This window comes from Perognathus longimembris, chromosome 28 (genome assembly GCF_023159225.1).
Source record: "Perognathus longimembris pacificus isolate PPM17 chromosome 28, ASM2315922v1, whole genome shotgun sequence".
Taxonomy (NCBI): domain Eukaryota; kingdom Metazoa; phylum Chordata; class Mammalia; order Rodentia; family Heteromyidae; genus Perognathus; species Perognathus longimembris.
In genome coordinates this window covers 28,269,033-28,295,232 of record NC_063188.1, presented here as the reverse complement: position 1 = coordinate 28,295,232, position 26,200 = coordinate 28,269,033, and the positions used below count along the sequence as shown (strand labels likewise).

General features: G+C 37.6%; 1 protein-coding gene across 2 annotated transcripts in view; it reads right to left on the bottom strand.

Moving 5' to 3' along the window:
* The window catches only part of Lrch2 (leucine rich repeats and calponin homology domain containing 2), an 80,009-nt gene that overhangs the window by 41,843 nt on the left and 11,966 nt on the right, over positions 1-26,200 (bottom strand). For both annotated transcript variants that reach the window (XM_048336376.1, XM_048336375.1), the window contains exons 2-5: positions 9,162-9,306; positions 5,576-5,702; positions 2,693-2,798; positions 2,473-2,609 (exon numbers count right to left, since the gene is read on the bottom strand). In XM_048336376.1, the coding sequence (XP_048192333.1) occupies positions 2,473-2,609; positions 2,693-2,798; positions 5,576-5,702; positions 9,162-9,306 (515 nt within the window). The remainder of the gene's footprint in view (positions 1-2,472; positions 2,610-2,692; positions 2,799-5,575; positions 5,703-9,161; positions 9,307-26,200) is intronic.

The window sequence follows — 26,200 nt, the reverse complement described above, 5'->3', positions numbered from 1 at the left end:
ATAAAATTTTACTCTTCTAAGAGTCTTGAGCCATTCTTGCTCCCTAGTTATATTTTTTGGTGGTGATTGTAGAGCTTGAACTCAAAGACTTGGCGCTATCCCTGATTTTTTCTACTCAAGGTTAGCACTCTACCACTTTGAGCCACAGCTCCACTTATTGTTTTCTGGTAGTTAATTGGAGATAAGAGTCCCATGGACTTTCCTGCCCAGGCTGGCTTCAAACCACGATCCTCTGATCTCAGCTTTCCTAAGTAGCTCAGGATGGCAAGCGTGAGCCACCAGTGCCCAGCTCCTTGTTAAACTTTGAAAACATACTGATATAATCACATGCTTTCATCAAGCCAACCTAATGGTCCCCTGTTTCTATTTCTGTAATTATCCAGTGTACAGTGTTATCTTTGTTATAGAAAAATGAAATAACAGTATTCATAGGATGATTTACACACTTGATTTGCAGAACCACAGATTGCTCAATATTCTACCAGATGTTCACTGGAATCAAGAAGACTGAGCACACTGATTTTATCAAAAACACATGAAACTAAATCTTCTTTCTGTACCCTTATATATCCCACAATCATGCTTGCTGGGGGAAGGTGGATTTGAGGAAGACTTGCCCCCACCTCCTCAATTTGTACCTTCTTCACTAGGCTCTCTCTACTCAAGGTACCCTATGTTCACTGCTGGTGTTTGCTGCTTTTCAGGCACATGAATCTGATTTTAGGGTTTTGTAACACTTGACTGCATTTCAATATCTTGTAGCTGTACCGTACAATATGGTAACAACTAGCCACATGTGGCTATATAAATGTAAATCAAGCATATCTAAATAAAATGATAAAAGCTGCTTTTGCTGAGAAACAATGACTAGGAAGCAGAATAAAGACTAAGTATCCCAGACACCTCAATTTTCTATCTGTGTCTTTCCTGCCATCACTTTTTAACTGTTTTGGGAACCAGAAAAGAGCAGACAGAAGACCAGAACAACTGCTAGATATCAACAATTCTCTGAGGCCTCACCTGACCAAATGTGAGAGAGTAGACTGTCAGACCACCTATGATGCCACCTTTAGCCACCACTAACCACCTCTGAACACTTCTTTCACTTGTAACTATTTTAGCTATGAGTACTTTCTCACCCTCTGCCCTAATTCTCCCTATTTAACCTAAGGCAAATGTCTGTACCCTGAAAATAAGTGAAGATGTCCAGAAGTACCTTCTTCTCATGTCATGTATATGTTACATAATAAATCTCCCTTCTCTTCCCTTCCCATCTCTATTTGGCATGTAGAGATGCATAGCCAGACCTAACAAGTACAACTTCAGGAGTTGAGCTCTGGGGTCTAAAACTCTGGTTACAATAGTTTCATTCTTCTATCACACTATAAACATTCAAGTTCTCAACAGCCACTGTGGCTATCATAATAGAGAACACAGACACAGAATATTTCCACTACCATAGAAAGTAATATTGGGCAGCGCTTCCCTAAAGAGTAAACTCCATTGAGCCAGACCCAAAGAAACATGGACTCTATGGTCTCCCTTATTGGGAATAATCAGTACAGGTTTAGGCAGAGCATCACAATGCCCAATAGCTATACCCTAATGAACACATAAGATGATGCTAAGTGAAATGAACTCCATGTTATGGAAACAGTTGTAACTACTTTCAACGTCCTATGTGTATCTGTAGCTTCTATTATTGATGATTTTCTTGTATCACCTTTCTGTGGTTGTACCTACACTATCTCTGTAATCTTATCTGAGTATATTGGAAACCATGTATACTGGTATTGGATGCAGGAAATTGAAAGGGAATACCAAATTTGAGAGACACAGGGTAAAAAAAGACAAACAACTACAAAAGCAATACTTGCAAAACTGTTTGGTGTAAGTGAACTGAACACCTCCGTGGGGGGGGGAGGGAAAGGGGGAGGAGGGAGGGGGGTATGAGGGACAAGGTAACAAACTGTACAAGAAATATATCCAGTGCCTAACATATGAAACTGTAACCTTTCTGTACATCAGTTTGATAATAAAAATTTGAAAAAAAAATTAAAAAAAGAGTAAACTCCAGTCTTATGCAGAGGCAAGAGGTACTTCATATGGACCACAAACTGAGGGACAAAAACCTAAGAATATAACTATTCTTTAAGGTAAATAGATGGCATAAAAAATTGAGTAGACTCCATCTCCAAAATAGCCAGCAAAATTCAGGCTAGAGGTGTGGTTTAAGTAGTAAAGAACCTAATGAGTAATCACAGGCCTTGAGTTCAAAACAACAAAACCCATAATCAAGCAGAAAGCTGATGTCTGGGTTTCCAAAATACTAATCTGGGGCTTCCTACCAAAGTCAAAAAGCCATTTCATTTCTATAAAAGAAATCCTTTAGATCCTTGATTGGCATTTTTAACAGAGATAGAATTATGAATAAAAGTGAGAAGAAGCATTTTCCATATTCTCAAAACAAACCTGTGCTGGTGGTACTTGCAGTGGATTGTTATCCAAAATTATTACTTGCAAATGATGTAGCTTCCTGTAACAAACTGGGATTTCAGTCACTTTATTACAAGAAAAATCCAGCTTGACTAAGGGAAGATCACCTAGTTCTGTGCAAAAATGAGAAATAATTAATTTAAATATTGCATAACTACTTTCATATCCATAGAAGTAGAAGTAGAGAGCATCTTACCATCAGGCAAAGAATGAAGATTATTTCTTCTTATATTCAGCTCTCGAAGTGACTGTAACTTTCCCATTTGTTGGGGAAGGACCTGTATTTCATTGCAGCTAATATCCTAAGCAATAAAAGAAAATAATAAACTGAGAAAGGCAGATACATTTCAATCTTTAAATTAAAACATATGGCTAATAGCCACCAAGAGTGAGCTCTAATACAAAGATATTAGTTTGGGGAAAAGGAAGAAATGTATACAACAGTTCTATCAAAGGTTAAAAACTCAGGAATGTCCATTTAAAAGAATATTTAAAAATAAAAGCTCCAGTGATTCACACCTAGAATCCTAGTTACCCAGATGTCTGAGATCTGAAGATCATGGTTCAAAGCCAGCCTTGGGCAGTAAAGTCCGTGAGACTCTGATCTCCAATTAACCACCAAACAAGCCAGAAATGGAGCTCAAGTAGTAAAGCAAAAATCCTCAGGACCAGCACCCTCAATTCAAGAGCCCCAATTAGTGCACACATACACATACATATATACACATACACACATACACACACAATATTAAAGTTATGAAGCTATGTCAGGAAGAATTCAGTAAATCTTTTATGATTAGAAAACTGTACCCTACATCTTTCAAAAGATGACTAAGGTACAAACAAATAATTTAACTATATAGATGCATATATACATATATATGGCTTCATGTACACAAGGCAAGCACTCTACCACTAGGCCATATGCCCAGCCCCTTAACAATCAATATTTATCAAATATTGTTTTCTTTAAAAAAAAAACAACAACAACAACAAGGGCTGGGCATGTGGCTTAGTGGCAGAGTGCTTGTTGAGCAAGAATGTAGCCCTGGGCTTAGTTCCTCAGTATCATATAAACAGAAAAAGCCTGAAGTAGAGCTGTAGCTCAAGTGGTAGAGCACTAGCCTTGAGCACAGGGAGTCCAGGGACAGCGCCTAGACCCTTGGTTCAAGCCCAATGACTGGCAAAAAAAAAAAAAGAGTCTTAGAATTTGGTAATAGAGCCAAGTGCTAGTGGCTCACACCTGTAATCCTAACTACTAATGAGGCTGAGATCTGAGGATCACAACAATGTCAGCCTGGGCAGGAAAGAATATGAGACTATTATGTCCAATTAATCACCAAAAAGCTAAAAGTAGAGAAGTGTCTCAAGTCATAGAGCAGTAGTCTTGAGCGAACAAACAAAACAAACAAAAAAACACCAAGCAAGAGCACAAGTCCCTGAGTTCAAGCCCCAATCTTGATCCAAAATGGAAAAAAAGAATTTGGAAATAGAGAGCATATATATACAAATTACAAGTATCTGAGAAAATAAATGCTGTCATCCACATTTCTTCATGTGGTAGTCCTAAAATCAATAGTAAATATGATAGGAGACAGAAGCATTTTTTTTGTTTAAACTAAGAAAGATTAGCTTTGCAAAGGAGAATTACAGCTGGCCTGGACATACAGAGTGTACTAGCACTGATAATAAATAAGCAGATTATCAGGGACTTATGCATTAGGAATTGATTATATTTTATCACTTCTAAGATTTCTTCTATCCTCAAAATTCTGTGACTCTAGAACACAAGAGAAAATTTCCTTTTGTTACATTTGTGCATGCAGATATTAGTTAATGAATGGCATCACTAACATTCTGTTCCCTGCACACTCTATTTCCATTGTAAAATTGAGATAAGCTCCCCAAGAAAACTTTTGGCCCTTAAGACATAATAAAGTCATATTTAAGAATATATTTTAAACATCTATTTATTGTGAGAGCACTACGCAAAATAAAATAAAAATGAGCAGCATGGTATGTTGTATAAAATGGGTATTATCAAAAGAAATGAAAATAGTTCAAAGCTTTGAGGATCCAACTATTCTTGCTCTGATTCAAGGTCCTTTAGGACCTATAATGTTATGTTCAGTGTACTTCAAATTACTGTATATTTCTATAATCAGTTGCAAGTAATAGCCTCTTTCTATTTATCTTGGGAGGCATTATAAAATCATAAAGGAAAAGTAATTTTAACAATTCTGTTTGCAGGTATTGTAAATTTTTTCTTTTAAGACAGGGTCTCACTACCCAGGCTGGACTCAAATTCCTGGGGCTCAGGCAATCCCTTTGTCTCAGCCTCCATAGTAGCTAGGAATTCAGGCAGGAAGCACCTTACCCAGATGTACTCTCTTCTTTTATTCCCATTTCATGAGGTTCACCAGTAACCCTGTATAAAAATTTCTTTTCCCTAAGACATTTCCTGTCCACAAAATGAGTAAAATGAGTTTGCTCATTTGATAAGTGTTTCTTTCTTTTCATTTTCTTTATTTGCTTTTATTTCTCAGACCAGTTTGGACCACACACTTCCTTTCTATGTCTCCCTATTACCATGAATTACAGGTGCACACCACCACATATGGCTTGTGGGTTGAGATGAGGTCTTACTAACTTTTTGCTTGGACTGACCTTGAACATCCTTCCTCCTGATTTTTACCCTCCAAATAGTTGGGATTACAGGCATGTACCATCATGTCATTCCCAGAAAAGTATTTCTTAAAGCTTATAAGCAATCCTTCTAGATCTTTAGACCCAAGGGCTAACCAGGCTTTTTTATGCTGGGAGATAAAAGCAAGCATAAATCACTGTATCTCAAAATTTGACTAAAGTGAATTTAAACATATCGAGCCATTCTTTTTCAAAAATATCAAGTAAAATTCTACAAAGGAATGAGTAATCTTTCAGAATGTTAAGTTGTACTAGATAGAGATAGATAGACAGGCAGATGGATAGATGCATATAGACTGATGATAGACACATAGATACATAGAGATATAAATACTGACATAAAATGTACAGTAAATTTGACTATTTCACTCACCAATTCCATTAAATCTTTTAACTTTCCAATTTCTTCTGGAATGGATACCAGTTTGTTATTACTGATAACCAAAACTTTAAGGGGAAGATCAAACAGGTACTTTGGCAATGTTGATAAAAGATTTCGGCTGAAATGATAAAAAAAAAAATCTTATTATGAGAAATATGCCTGAAAATTGTAATTTTCTGTTAAAAAAAACAGTACAAATCATCTGGAAAGGAAATAATAAGCTTCCACTAAGTAACAATCCCACTTAGTGAGTGCATACTTTCTATCAATCACATGTGAATTCTTTACATGCACTATTTCATGTAATCATCACATTAACCCAATAAGATAAGTACTATCATCTCCATTACAGAAAATGGGACTGAAAAGCGGTTCAGTGACGTGCCCAGGATTGTAAAAATTTCCACACAAATGTGGCTGCGATCTCCCCATCTGGGCTTAAAACACTCAGACTGATTCTTCTGTGCTAAAGAATCCCAGGCCTTACACTCCAATGAATTCAGTATGTTCCGTTCCTCAATTCCTTTAGATAGGGAAGGCTCCAAGAAACTAGCATTCCCTATGTTCAATTCTGAGAAAGAATAAGACTCTATCTTTTAAAATGTGTGATAACTCTAACACAGATCCCTATTTTACACATGAAAAATCACACACTGGTAAGGGGGAGAGCTACGAGTCAAACACAGCAACATGGCCACGTGACCCTTGGCTTCAAGCTACTGGGGTCAAATTTTAATATCGCTGCAGACTGACTGATTCAAAAAGATACAAATATCAAAAAACAGAAAGGTTCAGTTCCCTTTGCACAGTAACAAGCATTAAACAAGCAATAATATTACCTGTTTTTTCAAAATGACAATTACAGTCTCATACTTAGCATTTTTGTAATGGGCACAGCAACAAAAGCCCAATGTTACTCAAGAGAGGGGCAATTCAAGACCGTCCACCTAATCTTATCCCTGTGGAAGATATCCAGAAATACTCAACTGGCTTCTGGTGAAAAGTTAGAAAAAGACAATGCTTCTCAAATAATAATGCTGGCGAGGCTACTGGAATGTCAGCTACAAGGGGTCCTGTCACAATCCTTCATACTATCAGTATCAAGAAGGCCCCTTGAAAAATGGTCAGTCTGGGCCCCATGCAGCACTGGAACACATAAGGATACTGAGGTAAGATTCTACCACAAAGTGGGTAGTGTGTAAACACAAGTCAAAACCCATCTTAACCATTTACTTAGATATTTTACCAAAATAGAACAATAAATAAGAAAATGAGAGCAAACTCATTCTAAGTATCCTTTAAGAAAAAAATGCTCTTAAAATCAGTTTTCTTTCCCTTAAGAAACGTGCTAATCCAAGGGGGGTCTTTAACTCTCATTTCTTGCATGGGGAACTGGAAATATTTTCTCCATGAAATCAATTTCTATCTATTTTAACCCTGTTGTGCTAAAATAAATACTTGCTAAAACAAAGAGGAGAAGCAGGAGGAGGAGGCGGAGCAGGTTAATTGAATTAGCCTAATGATCTTTCTCCAGAATCTGGTATATTCATACAAAGCAAGTAAGTCATTAATCATCTCTTCTTTACTAGTGTTTTATAGGAGACCAAATGAAGCCAGTCACTAAAACAAATATTATTTCAGTATAATATGTTTGAAAATGTTTGCCTATAAACAAAAGTCATGAGTCAACTTTTAAGGGAGTCCATATAAGAAGACTTGAGTATGGCTTAAGGATAGAGCACCACCCTAGCTCGAGGCCCTGAGTTCAACCTCCAGTATCTTCCCCCCCTCCCAAAGCAGAATGGAAGAGGAAATTTTAGTAAATCTTTTCTAAGACATACCATACATATTTATGCATAAATGCAATTCAGTTCCTAGCAAATCATTTTTTAATAAAAGAATAAAATGAAACATAAAACTATCTTCCTTTCCTCAAATGTCTCATAAGCTAGGCCAATAAGACTGCATTATTACTTATGTATATTAATCATATTTACCACTTCCCTATAAAGGAACATAGACAAGTAACTTAGTTAATGGAAGCTATGACAAAACCAGTTACAACATAGCAGATTGCCATTCAATGTCATTCATTTGGCAAGGCAGTGCTTCTCATACATGGTGACTAGCAACTCTTTTATAAATACAGGAAAAAGCAGTACTGTCAGAATCACTGACTACAGTTGGCCCTTTGTATCCATAGGTTCTACATCAGAGGCTTCAACCAATCACTGATCAATAATATTCAGGGGAAAAATCTAAATCCTATTGAATATATACAGACATTTTGTGATTATTCCTAAGCAAATAGCAACTTTTTCTACAGCCTTTATAATAATAATAGAGAGATGACACAAAGAATAGGGAGGGTGCACATGAGTTAGGCAGAAACACAATGCCCTTTTATAAAAGATAATTAAATGTTTGTTGACTTGATATCTGAGGCAAGTTTTGGAATGAATCTTCACAGATACAAAGGGACAACAGAAGGTATGTCATTAGTCAAATAGCTAAGGCACTTTCTTTTCATGTAATGCAGGGATAATAACAGTGCCAATCTCAAAATGTTGTTAGATAAGGTTTGATAAGGTAATATGGAGAAAAAATGTCCAATACTACCTGGCACATATAAAGTACTTACTAAGCATAAAGATTCACTGTCATCCAGATGGAACTTTCCAAAAACCATCCCAATCTATCCATTCTTGAAGGAGCAACAAGTCACAAGAACAGTAAAATTTCTTACCAGAAGATCACAATTGCTCAGTACCTATGTGCATATGACCATATAAAATGATGCTTACAGAAATGAACTCCAAGAAATGGAAACGAGAATTTTTGAGTGTGCTGTTTACAGTTATTTCTTTTTTCTTTCTCCTTTTTCTTTCTTTTGTCCACTTTGGTTTATTCCCTGCTGATACTATTTTTTATTTCTGTACCCCTTAGCTGTATATGAGTTTATCTAATTTGGGGAATGGAAGGGGAATCACAGAAATGGTGGAACAAAGGGTAAACCAATGCAGTAGTGATACTCACTAGACACTATGTTGGAAATGAACTTTACAACATGGTGGGAGGGGATTCGGGGAGAAGTGCAAGAAAATGAGGGAGGGGTGACACTGTTCAAAAAGAAATGTACTCATTATATGACTTACATAACTTTAACCCCTCTGTACATCACCTTTGCAATATTTTTAAATCACTTAAGAAATATGTGTGTTTCACTGTAACTAAGTGAATCTGTACTATGGTGCTATGATTTCAGGAAAATAGTATGAGGTCTAACTACCAACAGACAGGCATGATCACTACCAGATCTGTTAGAAATGCAGGCTCCACAGCATATTCAAGAAATCGATATCCACTTTTAACAGAGTTCTCCAGTGACTGATTGCTGTGCATAAACTGCTTTAGACAAAAGACCAAAGCCCTACAAAGCAATGTGAATGTTGAAAAACACATAACATATTGTGGAAATAAATACAGGCTACACAGTCAAACTAAACACAGTCCTTTGCTACTAGGAAGAATGGGAACCAAAGGAAAATTCAAAATTTACTTAAAAGAATTTTCTTACCTAATGTTAAGGTATGTTAACATCTGCAGGTTTTTAATGGCTTCGGGAATGGTTTTGATGCAATTATGATATAAGTTTAATGTCTCAAGAGGTGCAAATAACCATACATCAGAAGGAATTTCTGTAAAACGGTTTCTAGAAAGATCTGAAAAACAAAAGTGGTGTTTGAGTGTCAAAAAATATACATATCTACAGCAATTAACAAGACTATTTTTTCCATTTTGTGCTCTAAATTTTATGGGCATAATATTACTTAGTATCAAAAATGTTTTTAAATGTACCCCATTAAAAATTAATGTATATTTTTCTAAGCCAGGAGTAGATTTTACTCACTTTGGAATAAAACTAGATTTTGTTGACTTCCATTTTTAATTCCTTACTTACCTCTGTTATCTCCTTCAAAACAGAACAATTTTTACTCTTGCTGAGTCAATTAGAATCTAAACAACTATTGAAAATAGTATAAAATATTACTGACCAATTCTGTAAAGGTAAAAGTAAAAAAAATTACAAATAGCCAGGTGCTGATGGCTCATACCTGTAATCTTATCTACTTAGGAGGCTGAGAACTGAGGATTATGGTTGAGAGCAAGTCCAGGCAGGAAAGTCTATATGTTTCATATCTCCAATTGACCCTCCAAAAGCCAGAACAGTGTGCAGGCCCTGAGTTCAAACCCCATGACCAGGACAAAAAATTATAAATACACTCATAGAAGATATGTTTACTTAAAAATACACTTCAAGCTGGGCAACAGTGGCTCTTGCCCATAATCCTAGCTACTTGGGAGGTTAAGATTTGAGGATCGCGGGGCTGGGAATATGGCCTAGTGGCAAGAGCGCTTGCTTCCTACACATGAAGCTCTCGGTTGGATTCCCCAGCACCACATATATGGAAAACGGCCAGAAGGGGCGCTGTGGCTCAAGTGGCAGAGTGCTAGCCTTGAGCGGGAAGAAGCCAGGGACAGTGCTCAGGCCCTGAGTCCAAGGCCCAGGACTGGCCAAAAAAAAAAAAAAAAAAAAGAGTTCAACTTTATTTGAAAGAGACTCAAGGGAGATTGCTAAACAAACATTTCACAGATGATTCTACAACTCAGAAATGAGGTCTGATACAGACAAATTGGAGGTTGTGGAAACATGGCCAGTTCTGTAAAATCATAGAAACAAATGACATCATATAAAATAAGACTAGTGAGATCATGAAAAGGCCGTATGTCTGGTGTGTTGTTTGCCTGTAGTCCCAGCTATTCAGGAGACTGAAGGAGAAGATCACTTGAGCCCAGGAGACTAAGATCAGCATAAGCAACACAGCCTACACCTCAAAAATAAGGGGAAGAATAGAGGGTGGGGAGGAAAGTGAAGGAAGGGAAGGGAATGGGCCACCAGGAAGGTGTCTTGATCAATTCATGTACTGAGGAGCATCTGGGTATAATAATATGCAATAATATAATAATGCTGCAGTGAACATGGTTGTGGTGGTAGTTTTAGTATGGCCTTGTTTGTGATCATTTGGGTAAATGCCAAGAAGTGGGGTGGCTGGGTCATTGGAGGGCTCTATATTTAGCCTTTGGAGGAGCCTCCATATTGCTTTCCAGAGTGGTTGAACAAGTTTACACTCCTACCAACAGTGCAGTAGTGTTCTCTTTTGGCCACATCCCCTGCAGCATCTGTTGTTATTAGTTTTCTTGACAATGGCCATTTTTACTGGAGTGAGGTGGAATCTCAATGTTGTTTTAATTTGTATTTCTTTCATGACCAGAGATGTTGAGCACTTCTTCGTGTTTATTGGCCATTCTCATGTCCTCTAGCAGAGGATCACAATAGTTCAATGACTATGTACATATGATCTTATAAGAGGATGCTAAGCCAAATGAATTCCAAGATATGGAAAACAAGTGGTTTTTCATTGTTGTTGTTATTTTAACATACTATTTGAAATTAGTTCTTCTTTCTTGCATTTTTCTTCCCTATGGTTTAGCCCCTGTTGTCACTGTATTTGATTTTGGTACCCTGAGTAATTGTATATACATTTATCTGAATTAGGGAAGGGAAGGGGAACATCAAAATGGTGAGACAAAAGATAAAAGGTGAACCAATGCAACAGCGGTACTTACAAGACATTATGTTGTAAACTGTACAACTTTGGGTGGGGGGGGGGAGTTGAGGAGGAGGAAAGGTGGGAGAAAGAAAAATGAGGGAGGATGTAACAAGTTTGACAAAAAATGTACTCATTACTGCCGGGCTTGCTCTACTTCCCCTCCGCTTGGGGGTCCTGGGCTTGTCCCCCCCTTCTTGTGTGGTCCTTTATCGCTCTCACGTGAGAGCGATGGCCACAGGGTGCCCCAAATCCGCCAAGGAAGACATGGTGCGTGGGGTCCCCGGAGAAGCCTCAGGGGCTTTCTGGTTTATTCAAAGGAGAGGGGGTTAACAGCTTATACCCCCAGAGGCGGCCGATTGGAACTTCCTCTATGGGCAGAGACCACAGCCCCCCAAGGACTGGGTCTCCGCCTTTACACACGTGGCCAAGCCCAGAGGCGGGGGCTGCTTTGCTTCTCTTCCAGTTGAAGCCAGAAGGTGGGAGGGGCCACCTTCCACACTGCCCCAGGGCTGGGGGAAGGGCAGCGCCCCAGGACCGCTCCCATCACCCTTCCCCCCCTCAAGGCCAAGCCGAATCCCCAACAATTACCTTGTGTATGTAACTGTAACCCCTTTGCACATCACCTTAAAAATAAAATTAAATGAAAAAAGAAAACCTTGGGGAAGAAATCCCACATAATACAGTGACTAGATGATGATTAATTGAAGGTGAGTGGATGAAATACTAACTAGTCTCAGGTCAAACTGCTATAACTATGAAGATACGCGTATTATCAACTAAAGTAGCAAAAACCAAAGTTAAAAAAAAAAAGAAAACAAGCAGAAAATACTGAGAACAATAATAAAAAGAGACTAGCCACATGAAGCCATCAAAAAGTTGTTACAGGAAAAAATCAGTATTAGTAATGACTTTAATAAAATATTTCAATTAACAGTAAGACATTAATAATGAAATATTTTGCATGATGCTTTATATTTTTTTCTGTTCTAGAAAAAGATTAGTTGAATTACAAAGCTATAGTTTCAAGCTCCCTTAGGGAATTTAATTAAATTTATAATCATGAGCTATTTTCTGGATGAGTTCATGTATGTATTTAGTAAACATGACTTAAAAGTACAACAATTATTACTCTAATTGAATGGAGCTAAATCAATAAATAATAAAATTAAAACTCAAGCTATTATAATATTTCTAATTAAGGAATTCTAGTTCTAGTATGTTTTACATTTTAAGTCAGTATTAACATCCTCTCTTTATAATCAGTGGGTAAACAAATTAACAATGCCAAAAGAACAGTACCACCATGGAAAGAAAGGCTGGAAATAACCCTAAACAGCTTATATCTTAATTTTGTGAATTATCTCACATGAACAGTATTTCATATTTAGCTGAAAATGTGAAGATTAACTTCATAAACATAAAATAAATAAACTTCAAATCATTTAAAACTTTTGTCTTGTGATAAACCCTTACTGAAAGAGCTTCTGTAACATTAAAAGCTATTTAATAAAGGCCAGGAACAATAGCACAAGCCTGTTTTCTCAGCTTTTTTGGAAGCAGAGATCTTTCTATCTCTAGATCACAGCTTAAGATCTTACCAGGCAAAAGTATTGTAAGATCCCACCTCAACAAACAAGAAAGGCACAGTGGCACATATCTGTAATACATTCTATGTGGGAGCCACAGGTAGGAGGGTTTCAGTTCAAGGTGGCCCAGGCAAAAAGCACTAGATCCTTTCTCCAAAATTAGCTAAAAGTAAAAAGGGATGAGTGTATGGCTCAAGTGACAATATAAAGAAGGAAAGGTTCCATCTAAAGACAGGAAAACAAACTGCTAATTTATTCCTTGGAGGATTAATTTCACAACATTTTCAGAGTCTACCTTCTCTTTCTTTGGGGACAAGAAGGATTTAAGAAAAATACAATTAAAAGATGGCTCATCTTTTCCACACATAAAAGGAGAAATTAGTTATTGTCTTCATATATTTGGCTGAACAATAGCCCTGAAAGATAATCAGGTTATGATTCCTGGATCCTGTGTTACCTTAAAAGGCAACATTTTAGAAAATATAATTAAGAATCATAGCAATGAGGAGACAATCTTGATCATCTAAGTGAGCCCTAAATAATGTTCTTATAAGAAAAAGTCACAGTGGGCCACATCTGTAATCCCAGAAATTGAGTGGCTAAGGCAGAATGATCTTGAGTTTGAGATGGGCATAGGCTAAAAAGCTATGCAGCCAGACCCGGTCAGGTAATAGGAAAGGGGGAGGCAAAAGTTATAAAGACACATTGAAGTGTGGAAGACATTGGAATAATGTGCCTATAGAATGACACAGCCACCAGAATCTGGAAGAAAGAAAAATGAATTATCCCCTAGAGCTCTTGGGGGGAAAGTGGTAATGCTGAACCCTTGATTTTAGCCTCATAAAACTCACTTAGAACTTCTGGTCTTTGGAGCTGTGAGAAACTAAATTTCTGTTGTTTGAAATCACTAAGTTTACTATAAGTTGTTAGAGCAGCCAAAAAACACTAATTCCATCCACATTTCTCATTTATCAGAATTAACGTTAAAATGTCTATATGAACTTTTAAAATTAAATAGCCATGTATTTTTTTCTTGTGCAGCAAGGTGATACTCTGTTAATTAATATCCCTAGAGTTAAGCATCTTTACAACACTGAGATAATGTCCCCTTGTCTGTCTGTTCTCTCTCTCTCTCTCTGCAGGAGGACCTGGGTGCTGTCCCTTCTCTTCTCTCTCTCTCTCTCTCTCTCTCTCTCTCTCTCTCTCTCTCTCTCTCTCTCTCTCTCTCTCTCTCTCTCTCTCTCTCTCTCTCTCTGCAGGAGGACCTGGGTGCTGTCCCTTCTCTTTTTAACTCAAACCTGTTGCTGGACCACTTGAGCCACAGCTATACTTTTTGTTGGCTAACCCAAGGTAATGGTCACACAGATTTTCCTGCCAAGGCTAAATTTGAACTGTGATCCTCAGGTCTCATCCTCCTACATGCATGACCAGTGCCCATCTCTGTCTCCTTTTTAATCATAATCATATCCAGCAGTATAGGCAATAAATCAACAGTAAAAAGATTGCTATGTACTGTTTTCTGTATTCTTTCAAGACACTCCTTGTAAAGCTGCTGTTAATAGATCATCTTAAGTAACCTCATCTACATTGTGTTCCATGTTACCCTTGAGCTTCAAAGATCAAGGAAAATGGGGAATAGAGGAGATAAGTCAGATGGAATGGCCATCTACTGTTGTCTCCCAAGCTACAGCTGCAAGCACCAGATGGATCCATCTGCTGCCCAGTGTAATGCCTGGTCTATCAGCTAGCAGTTCTGCTCAAGTAGAAAAACTGGCTTTCAGAAATACTCATACTACATTAATTATACTAATTAGAATTTTATCTTATTCTCTACATTCTTTAAACGTTTAAGTGTTGAGCCCTTAAACAGGATCTCTATGTTGACTCTTTAAATAGCTGAGCCTTTATTAATATATAAAAAATGTAAACTGTTTTTCCTTGAAGGAGGGCTTTGTACAAAGTGCCAATATTTAAAGTAAGACTTGTTTAGGTGCTAGCTAATAATACACAATACCATAGGCCTTCTTATTTTTTTAAAAAAAATATAGGTAATATCTAAATCCTAACCAGTTTTATCTCTGGAAATTTCCATATAATGAAGTATGTTGGTAGAAGATATATTCATCATTAATAGAGCTATACCATAGGAGTTCTGCTTTCCAGGATTTCCAGACTAACCTAGGCAACAGAGCAAAACCCTGACACAGGAAGGAAGGATGGGAGAGAGGGAGGGAGGGAGGGAGGGAGGGAGGGAGGGAGGGAGGGAGGGAGGGAACACAGAAATCATTTGAAATCAGCACTTTAAATTCCTATCAATAGTAACAGAAATGGTTGATAATATAGTTATGCACAGACCTCATATACTGGATCAGAATGCTGTGCACTTTGCATAGATTTCAAAACCTTATAACAATCTTACGACGTACATATATACTCTTCTTCATTATATATAGGAAGCAAAGACAGATTGGATAACATGAACTATAGTTTTTTTAACTAGTAAAAACTGACAAGGGGGGGGTAGTAAATCCATCTGTGACTTCAAAGTCCATGTTCTGTGTATGATTTTCCCTTTCTCCATCATCATGACCTCCTGTGTCAGATTTCAAATATTCTGTCAGAAGCATAACATAAATATTACTTCAAGTCCCACTTCTGAGTTTAGAAATGAATAAACAGACTTATAAAGTCCTCCAGTGTTGCTAATTTTTCATCTGTGATAACACACACCTTTCTTGATTCCTTAAACAGATGAGCCTTATTAATGTTTCAATATTGCAATCAATTCAATAAACAAGAATAAAAGAAAGGGCTGAGGATATAGCCTAGTGGCAAGAGTGCCTGCCTCGGATACACGAGGCCCTAGGTTCGATTCCCCAGCACCACATATACAGAAAACGGCCAGAAGCGGCGCTGTGGCTCAAGTGGCAGAGTGCTAGCCTTGAGCGGGAAGAAGCCAGGGACAGTGCTCAGGCCCTGAGTCCAAGGCCCAGGACTGGCCAAAAAAAAAGAATAAAAGAAAATTCCCTAAACAGGTTTCTTCAAAAGGAGGATACATCCTATAGACAAAACGCTGTGTCGATTTTCTGTAAAGGATCCTGAAAAGAGTGAGAATTGATCCCACTAGTTTATCAATGTTGGCTTAAGGCTGTTGTACAGGTGCCAGCACAAGGCATAAAATTCCTGTGGGAGAGAAAAAGGGCTGGTACTCAACATGCTTGTGGCATGAACAATCCATTTATACCAATTCCCCTTGCCCTCAAATACAATGAGAGTAATGTAGGTGTGTTGGAATGACATAAGCATGAAGTACATCATATTTTAGGGCAAAGAATCTTATCAGAGGGAAGCTAAATATTTTCTAATAATAAGAATGCCTGTCCTATTTTTTTAATGGATGACACATTTGTCGTATAGTACAGTAAGCCTAAGGACAGTAGTGTAGTAGTAGACGAGACTGAAATACTATTTCCCTATTCCAAGGATGCAAGCCAATCTGACCTTCCCTGCTAAGAAAAGCCTTTGTCTGTCTTGTAAGGCTCTTACTGGTACAAGAAAAGATAGTTTAGGACATCAGGCACTTAACACTTGAAAGATGTATGGGAAGATGAGACATCTCTCAATAATACGAGTATTATTTTTCCAGCAGGATTTAAAAGTTGAAACCTGACCACAAAGAATTTAGAGGTAAAATATTTAGATATCCGAAGTAACAAATTCTGTGTGTCCTGAAGACAAATCTTGATCTTCACCTTCCAAGTTGTCCTCTATTTCCCAGATAGCATCCTGACTGACTCAAGATTATTCATGTAACAAGACTACACTAGACATGTGTTAAAATAGGGTTAAAAAAAACCAGCAATACTCAACAGGAATTGATGGCTCACGATTGTAATTTTAGCTTCTCAAAAAGCAGAGATCTGACCATCATGGTTCAAAACCAGCCAGAACGGAAAAGTCCTTGAGACTCTGATCTCCAATTAGCTAGCAAAAAGCCAAAAGTGGATGTGTAGCTCAAGTGGTACAGTGTCAGCTTTGAATGAAAAAAAAAAGCAAGAGTGTCTGCCTAGACCTGGCACCAAAAAAAAAGCCCCATACTCATTAGGTAAAGTCGAGCTAGTGCAGAAGCAGTGTGTAGCACAACTGAGAAACCAGCACATCCCACCAGGCTAATGCAGTCTATAAAAAGGAGGTACAAAACTTTAGAAGCTTCCATTGATACTGGGGGTGGGGAGGCACATGCCAGCTATTAATTCTGAGCAACTATGGTAGGCAGAACTATGGCAGCAAGTGGCTTAATGGTGAAGAAAAATGCGAAAGTTGTCCTTTGATAAGTTTTACAAACGAGTAAATTTTTTGTATGTGTGCCAGTCTTGAGTCGTGAACATGGGGCCTGGGCCTAAGTTGCTCAAGACTAGTGCTCTACTACATGAACCACAGCTTCACTTCCAGCTTTTGATGGTTAACTAGGAATAAGAGTCTCACAGCCTTTCCTGCCTGAACTGGCTTTGAACCATGATCCTCAATTCTCAGCCTCTGAGTAGCTAGGATTACAAGCGTGAGCCACTGGTGCCCAAGAACAAATGAAGCTAAAATTAGAAAAATTTAATGGAAAGAACGTAGCTGGGTGTCATTGATTCATGCCTATAATCGTAGCTACTCAGAAGGCTGAGGTCTGAAGTTATGAGTTTGAAGGCAGCCTGGACAGAAATTATCTGGAGATCACTCAATTCGCCAACAAAAAGACAGAAGTGGAGATGTGGCTCACGTGGTAGAGCACCAGCCTTAGGCACAAAAAGGCTTGAGTAATGAACAAGAGGCTTTGAGTTCAGGTCTCAGTAATGGCACACACAAAGAATTTCAATTAAAAAAAAAACAAATACTCATTATCAGACTAGAAGTCCCAACTGAGAATGTTTTCTGTAAAATGAAGATGGGAAAAGCCAGATTTTGAAATGAAAGAAGAAAAGAAATAAAATGAAGTATTTCAGAAGGGAATACTATACCTACATCGTGGCTGAAGGGAAGACTGCTCATCCTTAAAATATTATTTTCAGGTCCTTTGCTTACCAAAGGAGGTCCAATTTCATGCAAATGTTTTAATAACTGTCTTGTGGCTTAGTGGCAGAGTGCTTGCCTGGTAAGCATGAAGCCCTGGCTTTCATTCCTCAGCACCACATAAACAGAAAAAGCCGGAAGTGGTACAATGGCTCAAGTGGTAGAGTGCTGGCCTTGAGCATAAGAAACTCAGGGACAGTGTCAGGCCCTGAGTTCAAGCCCTAAGACTCACAAACGAAAAGTTTAAACAAACAAAAAAAAAGACCACAGACACCAACCCCTGGCAATGCCTATTCTCATTTGACTCTGGCAACAAATTTCCTTAGATGGTAACACTGCATTGAAAAAAATGAAAAAAAAGAATAATAATTTATTAAGGAAGAAAAGTAAGGGAAAGAAAGGGAGGGAGGGAGGGAGGGAAGGAGGGAGGAAGGGAGGGAGGGAGGGAGGGAGGGAGGGAGGGAGGGAGGAAGGAAGGAAGGAGGAGGAAGGAAGGAAGGAAGGAAGGAAGGAAGGAAGGAAGGAAGGAAGGAAGGAAGGAAGGAAGGAAGGAAGGAAGGAAGGCAGGCAGGCAGGCAGGCAAGCTAAAACCAGAATTTTTACAAAGATCTTGTGACTGAAGCAATATTGCACCTCAATATTTGGAATATATCTCAAAGTTCACAAACTTCTGAGGGACTACATACAGATAACTAGCTCACTTAGCACATGAATACTTGACTGGGTCTGAAATGCATTTCTGATTTTCCTGATGTAGAAAATACTGCCCAAATTGCTTTTATTCCTCACTACACTGCAAATAAGTAAATATTCAGCAGCTATTAAACTCCCAGCAAGAAATAAGTAATATAAATGAAAGGAAACTTATCAAACTGCACATAATGAAGGGTTAATAATGTTCACAACGATACATAATAGGTTGTGGAAATAAGACCATTATATTCATTTTATGGCATAATATGTATCAAAATTATGCTTTAGTGTAGTGCCTAAGAATACATCAACTTGGTTCTTTTATAACATGAAAATAAAAATTCAGATTTTTCTCTACTGCTTGGTAACTATATATCTCAAATATAAGTAGCTACAGTACATAAAATCTGGTTATCAAGAATTTACAGTTTAGTCTGGGAATATGGCCTAGTGGCAAGAGTGCTTGCCTCATATACATGAAGCCCTGGGTTCGTCCCCAGCACCACATATATAGAAAATGGCCAGAAGTGGTGCTGTGGCTCAAGTGGCAGAGTGGTAGCCTTGAGCAAAAAGAAGCCAGGGGCAGTGCTCAGGCCCTTAGTCCAAGGCCCAGGACTGGCAAAAAAAAAAAAAAACACCAAAAACACACACACAAATAAAAAGAATTTACAGTTTAATGCTTTCTTATCTATTTTTCTCTCTAAAGAACTCTCATAACTAGAAAAAAAACAACAAGAAAACAAGAGGCCTCACAGCTGTCTGTCCATGCAAAAATGGACAGTGCCTTTGAAGTATTTGACTCTAACGTGGGAGCCTGATGGGAAATGACAACCCCAAGGCTCTGGCACCTGCTTTCAACATATGTTTTCTGCAAAAACAGGTGATTTCTTGACTCAGTATTTTCTAGAAGGGTGTTGTGCTGTCATTCAGGAAATGATCGTACACAGTGAAAACCTGGTGAAGGAATATGATGTATAGGCTACAGGAAATCCATGATGACATAAAATATTACCCAAAGGACAGTGGAAAGAAGGCATCTTGTACAGTAGACACTGAACAAAATGAAGAAAAACTGCTTCCATGCCCACAATGAGGAGAAACAATAACATAGATCTCACGAAACTACAGCAAATAGTAATGTGGATTCATTTAGAGGCCAATCCTTTGAGAAGAGTTCAAATAGAAACAGATGCAGCAAGACACAGTCACAGCTGCTAACCAGGGGACAGATTATATGTACTCTCAGTGAGAAAAGGGCTGTGAGTCATGCAACAATTAAGCTACATGGAAGGACAAGATTGTATTAAAAAGGGGTTGGATGGCTATATGCAGTGTTGTCTGTGGGAAATTCTACAAAGTCTTTCAGTTTCACAAAGAATTAATGACTGAGGAGTCAGTATAATGGCATTGAAACAGCAAAGTGCTGTTAAAGAATAACACTATACTTCAACCCTTAGCCATTTATGTATGGTAAATTTGGCATTTTGAGTGAACATAGTGTTATTTATTCAGTATCTGGTCATCAACTTCTATTTTCAAAAGAAAAATGTTATAACCTTATCACATAATCTCTACTAAAATAAAATCCAGATGGACGAAACTGATAAATATGAAAATGAGGCAAACACATTTTAGATGTCACCAATTATCAAAATGAGCAAGGACGGGGGCTGAGAATATGGCCTAGTGGTAGAGTGCTTGCCTTGTATATATGAAGGCCTGGGTTCAGTTCCTCACTGCCTCATATAAAGAAAAAGCCAGAAGTGGCACTGTGGCTCAAGAGGCAGAGTGCTAGCCTTGAGCAACAAGAAGCCAGGGACAGTGCTCAGGCCCTGAGTTCAAGCCCCAGGACTGGCAAAAAATAAAATAATAAAATGTGAAAGGACTTCTGAAGTACAAAAAGAAGAAAGAAATCACATATGAAACATTTGTAAGTTTAGCTATATAAAAAGAAAAACTTCACTCTATCAGAAAGGAAGAAATAGGGGTTGGAGGTGTGACTCATTTGGTAGAGGGCTAGTCAGTGAGAGAAAGCATCAGGTATCGAGTTTGAGTCCCCATTTTGGACCTGAAAATAAAGAAAAGAAAAAGGAACAAATAATATATGCTAATAAAAAAGCAAAGTGACACAAACACTCATTAATAAAAAGTGGAACAAGGACAGAAAATCAAAAACGAAAATAACCACTGACCAATACTCATATAAAAATAGGTTCACCCTTACTGCACTCAAAACAAATGAAAAGATTAAGATACCATAATTTATCCCATAAATTTAAAAATATAGGGCCTTGTGCATGCTAGCAGTGTTCTTCCACTGAGCTACAACCCCAGAAGTGCTAGGATATAGCTCAGTGGTAGAAGCTATTTTAACTTGGGCACTTCCATAAAACATTAATGAAGAAGCTTTTCCGGTAAGCGATATGTTAATGTGAATCAATGTCCCAAAGAATGGTGACATCAATAGGTCTAAGAATTCAATCTCTACAATTTTTTTAACCAAATAGATATATACAAAGGTATATGATTATAAGGATTATGAACAACAGTATAGGACTGGAGGTGGAGCTCACTGGTAGAATGCTTGGTGAGGAAAAAAAACTGCAATAAAAATCAGAAACAACTGATATATCCAACAATAGGATATAGGCTAGACAATATATAGTATACCCTCACATACAGAATATCCCTACAGTTTTGCAGCCATTAAAAATCATATTATAGCTAGACAGTGGTTGCTTACTCCTATAAGCACGAGTGGCTTGTGGCTACAATTCTACCTACTCAGGAGGCTGGTATCTAGAGGATCATCATTTGAAGCCAGCCCAGGCAGAAAAGTAAGTGAGACTTCATCCCCAAAATGACCAGCAAAAAGCTGGGCTGGAAGCATGTTTCAAGTGGGAGAGAACCAACTGACCAAGCAGGCTGAGCAAGCAAGTTCTAAGTTTTTTTCAATCACATTACCGAGCTAAAAATGCTCCCATATATGCAATGCCAACATTTAAAAGGCACAAGCTCAGGCCAGCATGGGCTATCATACCAAGTCCCAGGCTAGCCTTGGAAGCAAAATAAACCTTTGTTCTGCCCCTCCTCCTATATTACACATGTGATTCCATATTTACAGATGTGATATCCATATGGAAATGTGTTCACAGGGTAATATTTAGGACATTTAGGATATAAAACTATACTGACCGTATGAAACAATTGTTTCATTTTAAACTATATTTTATACACCCTACATAAACTTCCATAAACAACAGGATGAGCAGGAGGGTACAAAACATGAAATACACCAAAATACAGCTATTTATTCAAGGTTGGTGGAAATTGAAAAATAAGGAAAAAGTTTTTTCTATAAGAAAAAAAAAATAATAGAATATTATTTTAAAGAATTACACTTCACAAGGCAAACTGAATTCTAACCATATATAGCCCATTCATAAGAATGTTACAGGTAGGCACTGTAACTCAGGAGGCTGAGCTCTGAGGATCGTGGTTCAAAGCCAGCCCGGGCAGTAAAGTCCATGAGACTCTAATCTCCAATTAACAACCAGAAAACCTTCAGTGGTTCTGTGGCTCAATTGGTAGAGCACTAGCCTTGACATGAAGAGCTCAGGACCAGCACACAGGCCCAGAGGTCAAGCCCCACTACCAACAAAAATAATGTTAAATACAAACAGAAGCTAACTATCAACTGGTATCCTATATAATCATTTAATCTTTTTTTTCTTTTTATTGTGCCAGTCCAGGTGCTTAAACTTAGGTACCGGGCACTGTCCCTAGGCTCTTTCGCTCAAGGTTAGCATTCTACCACTTGAGCCACAGCTCTACTTCTGGCTTTTTGATGGTTAATTAGATTTAAGAGTCTCATGGACTGTCCTGTCTGGGGTGGCTATGAACCATGATCCTCAGATCTCAGCCTCCTGAGTAGCTAGAATTACAGGCATGAGCCACCAGCACCAGGCATATTATTTTGTTTTTATTGAGGCATAATTTGGTCTGCCATAAAACACTGATCACCATATTACATCTTATTGTATTGTCAATCTACTATATGTCATCATCCTTAAAATGCAAATTCAAGTGAAATCCTGCAACTTTTTAGGTCCAAAACCATACTTTCATATAAATTATTTTCTAACTCAAAAAAAGCAAAGCATATTACTTGGTACAGTTAGTCTGATAACAAAGTATCTATTTCTGGGGAATCTGAATTGGTGCATGATTAATTTGATTTTAGTGATTTTTCTGCCAAGGTTAAAGCCAAATGCCCATTAAAAGTGAATCTGCTGGTCTGGAATACTTTTTATTTACATGAATTAAGATGCCTTATGTAATAAAATGTCATAATTTTCTACATTATGCGAAAGACAAATGTAATGTAATAAGAAAAGTTTGCATCAAACTGATTTCCCAGAATAACTCAAGTAGACTTTAGATGCTAAAACAAAAGTAGATCTTGAGAAGAAAAAAAAGAGTGCAAGCTGGTTTGCTAGACAGAAATTAACAACTTAAGTTTTGATTTCTCTACATTAAAGACTAATTTAATAGTAGTATACTGAGCTCTTTAAGATACTGTACTTAGTGAACAAAAGCTATCCTTAGTTGAGCTGCTTAATAGCAAGCACTGAATGTTGGATCACAAAATTAAAAGCAATTTATAGTAAATTGACTAATTACAAACTAATGGTGAATTCTGCAAATGAGTTTTTAAAAAACCGTCTTTGTTTATGTTAAGTGATCATGCAGCCTCTCCACATTATTACCCTGACAATTGCCAGTAAGAACAAAGGGATCAGGCAATGTATTGTTAAGTTAGAAAGATACTGGGGATGTAGCTCATTAGTATAGAACTTTCCTAGCATGCTCAAGGCCTTGGGTTCAAACAATTCTGAAAACAGCTAAAGTTCAATGAAGATATCAGTGCTTATTAAGCAATGTTATTTTTTCTTTCTAATCCAGTTTTCAGCAGTACTAAGTTTGAACTCAGAATCTTGCACTTGCCAGGCAAGTGCCACATCTTCAGCCATTTTTGCTTTAGTTGCTTTTCAAATAAGCTTTCATATTTATGTATTTCCAAATTGGCCTGAACACTGATCCTCTTAAATATGCTTCCCACGGTAACTGGGATGACAGGTGTACACCACAATGCTCAGCTTTTTAACTGACTGAGATGAGGGTTTCATAAACTTTTTTCCTTGGATGACCTCAAACTCCAATCTTCCTGATCTCTGCTCTCCCCAGGGGCTGAGATTATAAGCAGGAGCCACAATGGTCTGGCTTAACTTTCCATATTTTTAAAATTAATTTAAGAAGCTGGGAACCAGTAGATAGTGCCTCTAATCTTAGTGACCAAGGAATCTGAGAACCAGAAGATCTCAGTTCAATGCTAGCCAGAATATAAAAGTACACAAGACTTCATCTCCAAGATAGTCAGCAAAAAAACAGGGCTGGAGACATGCTTCAAATGGTAAAGCAACACCATAGCAAACAAGACAAACAAGTGTGAGGACCTGAATTCACATCCCACCACCACTAAAAATTAACAATAACAATAATAATAAAAGAGCAATAAAAACAAAAATCTCAGCAGAGTGCCAGTGGTTCCCATCTGTAACTCTAAGTACTCAAAAAGGTGAGATTTGAGGATTAAAGGTCAAAGCCACCCCAGACAAGAAAGTCTCTGAGATGTGTATTTCCAATTAAACATCAAAAACATGGAGGTGGGGCTGTGGCTCAAGTAGTAGAGTGCTAATCTTGAGCAAAAACACTAAGGGACAGTGCTCAGGCCCTGAGTTCAAGCTCTGGGACCATCACACATACTACTGGAAAACAATGGGAGGTACAATCTAGCAGGAGAACAAGGGATATATATGAGAAGTACTGGAAAACAGAGAAAAAGAAAACAAAGTATGGTAGAAACGGAAAATGAACCCAAAGATAAAAAGTAGACTATATTAAGTAAATGTGCTAAACAACTGTTATATACTACATTGTATACTAAGTATTGGGGTGACAACAAAAACACTATACTTAACTTTATAGCCAGTAAAAAGAAAAAGGCACATTTCTCCTAATGTTAACATTCTCTAACCTGAAATGTGTGCATTTATTGTCATAAAGTTATTAAACAACAGACTGGAGGAAAGCTATTAATTACAATAAAATATCACAAATGCTTTAATAAATATATGAGCTATCACTGACTGAAAAGGATAAGAGGAAAGAACAATGAAAGGCATGATCTGGGATGCAGAGTCACTAGGAATTCACAAGGTAAGTAGAAAAGACAAAACTCATTAACAGCAGGAAAAACAAAACATAACATGGAGACACAGAACAGCCAGATAAATTTAAGAACATACTTTGATAGGCTGTAATGGAGTTTGGAGTCATTAGGAGATTAAATTCAAGTGTGAAGAGCCAAAACTACAAGGTGGGCTCATTAAAATCCATCAGTACAAGATAGCATGCCTTATTAATGTAAGAACACCACGCTTACTGATAAAAGACTGAAAACATCCCCCTAAATCAGGAATAAGACAAGACTGTCTATTCTTGCTACATCTACTCAGCATTGTACTAGAATTTTTAACTGGGAAAACTATGCAAGAAAAAGATATAAAAGTCCTCTATATTGAAAAAGAAGGAAAACTACCTCTATTTGCAGATGACATGATCCTGCAGAGAAAAAACAATCCTAGTGAATTCATTTCAAAAACTATAAGACACTGGGTGCCGGTGGCTCCATGCCTTTAATCCTAGCTACTCAGGAAGCTGAGATCTGAGGATCACAGTTTAAAGACAGCCTAGACAAGAAAGTCCATGAAACTCTTATTTCCCATTAACTATCAGAAAGATGGAACTGGAGGTATGGCTCAAAAGTAGAGTGCTCACCTTGAGCAAAAAAGCTCAGGGACAGTGCCAAACCCTCAGTTCAAGCCTGGCACACACATACACCAAAAGTATTAGAATGTACTGCAGGGTTAGTTCAATAGTAGAACATGTTATTATCCCTAAATTTTACCATAGCACCACTAAATAAACAAAGAAGCAAATGAATTAATATTTTTTAAAAAGGATAAACAAATTAGCTCAGCAAGTTTGAAGAGTACAGATCATTATTTAAGAGTAATTGTATTTCTGTACACTAACAATAAATAATCCAAAAGTGAAATTAAGGAAAAATTCCAATCACAACTTCGAAAAAATTTCTTTTGAAAACAAAACACTATGGAGTTGGCGGTGTGACTCAGTATAGTACTAGCAATGAGCAAAAGTGTCAGATACAGAGTTTGAGTCCCAGTCTCAGACATTACAAAAAGAAAAGGGAACAAATGCAGCTGTGGTCTTCCAGTAGACATTATGTTGAAAATGAACTATGTAACTTTTGAGAAGGGGCAGGAAGGAAAAACTAGAAGAGAGAGAAGGAAGAGATGGCATAGTCCAAAAAGAAATATGCTCATTATCTGACTTATACAACAATAACTTCCCTGTATATCACTTTTATAATAACAATAAAATATTTAATAAAAATGTTATTAGCATGGCACCAGTGGCTCACGCCTGTAATCCTAGCTTCTTAGGAGGCTGAGATATGAGGA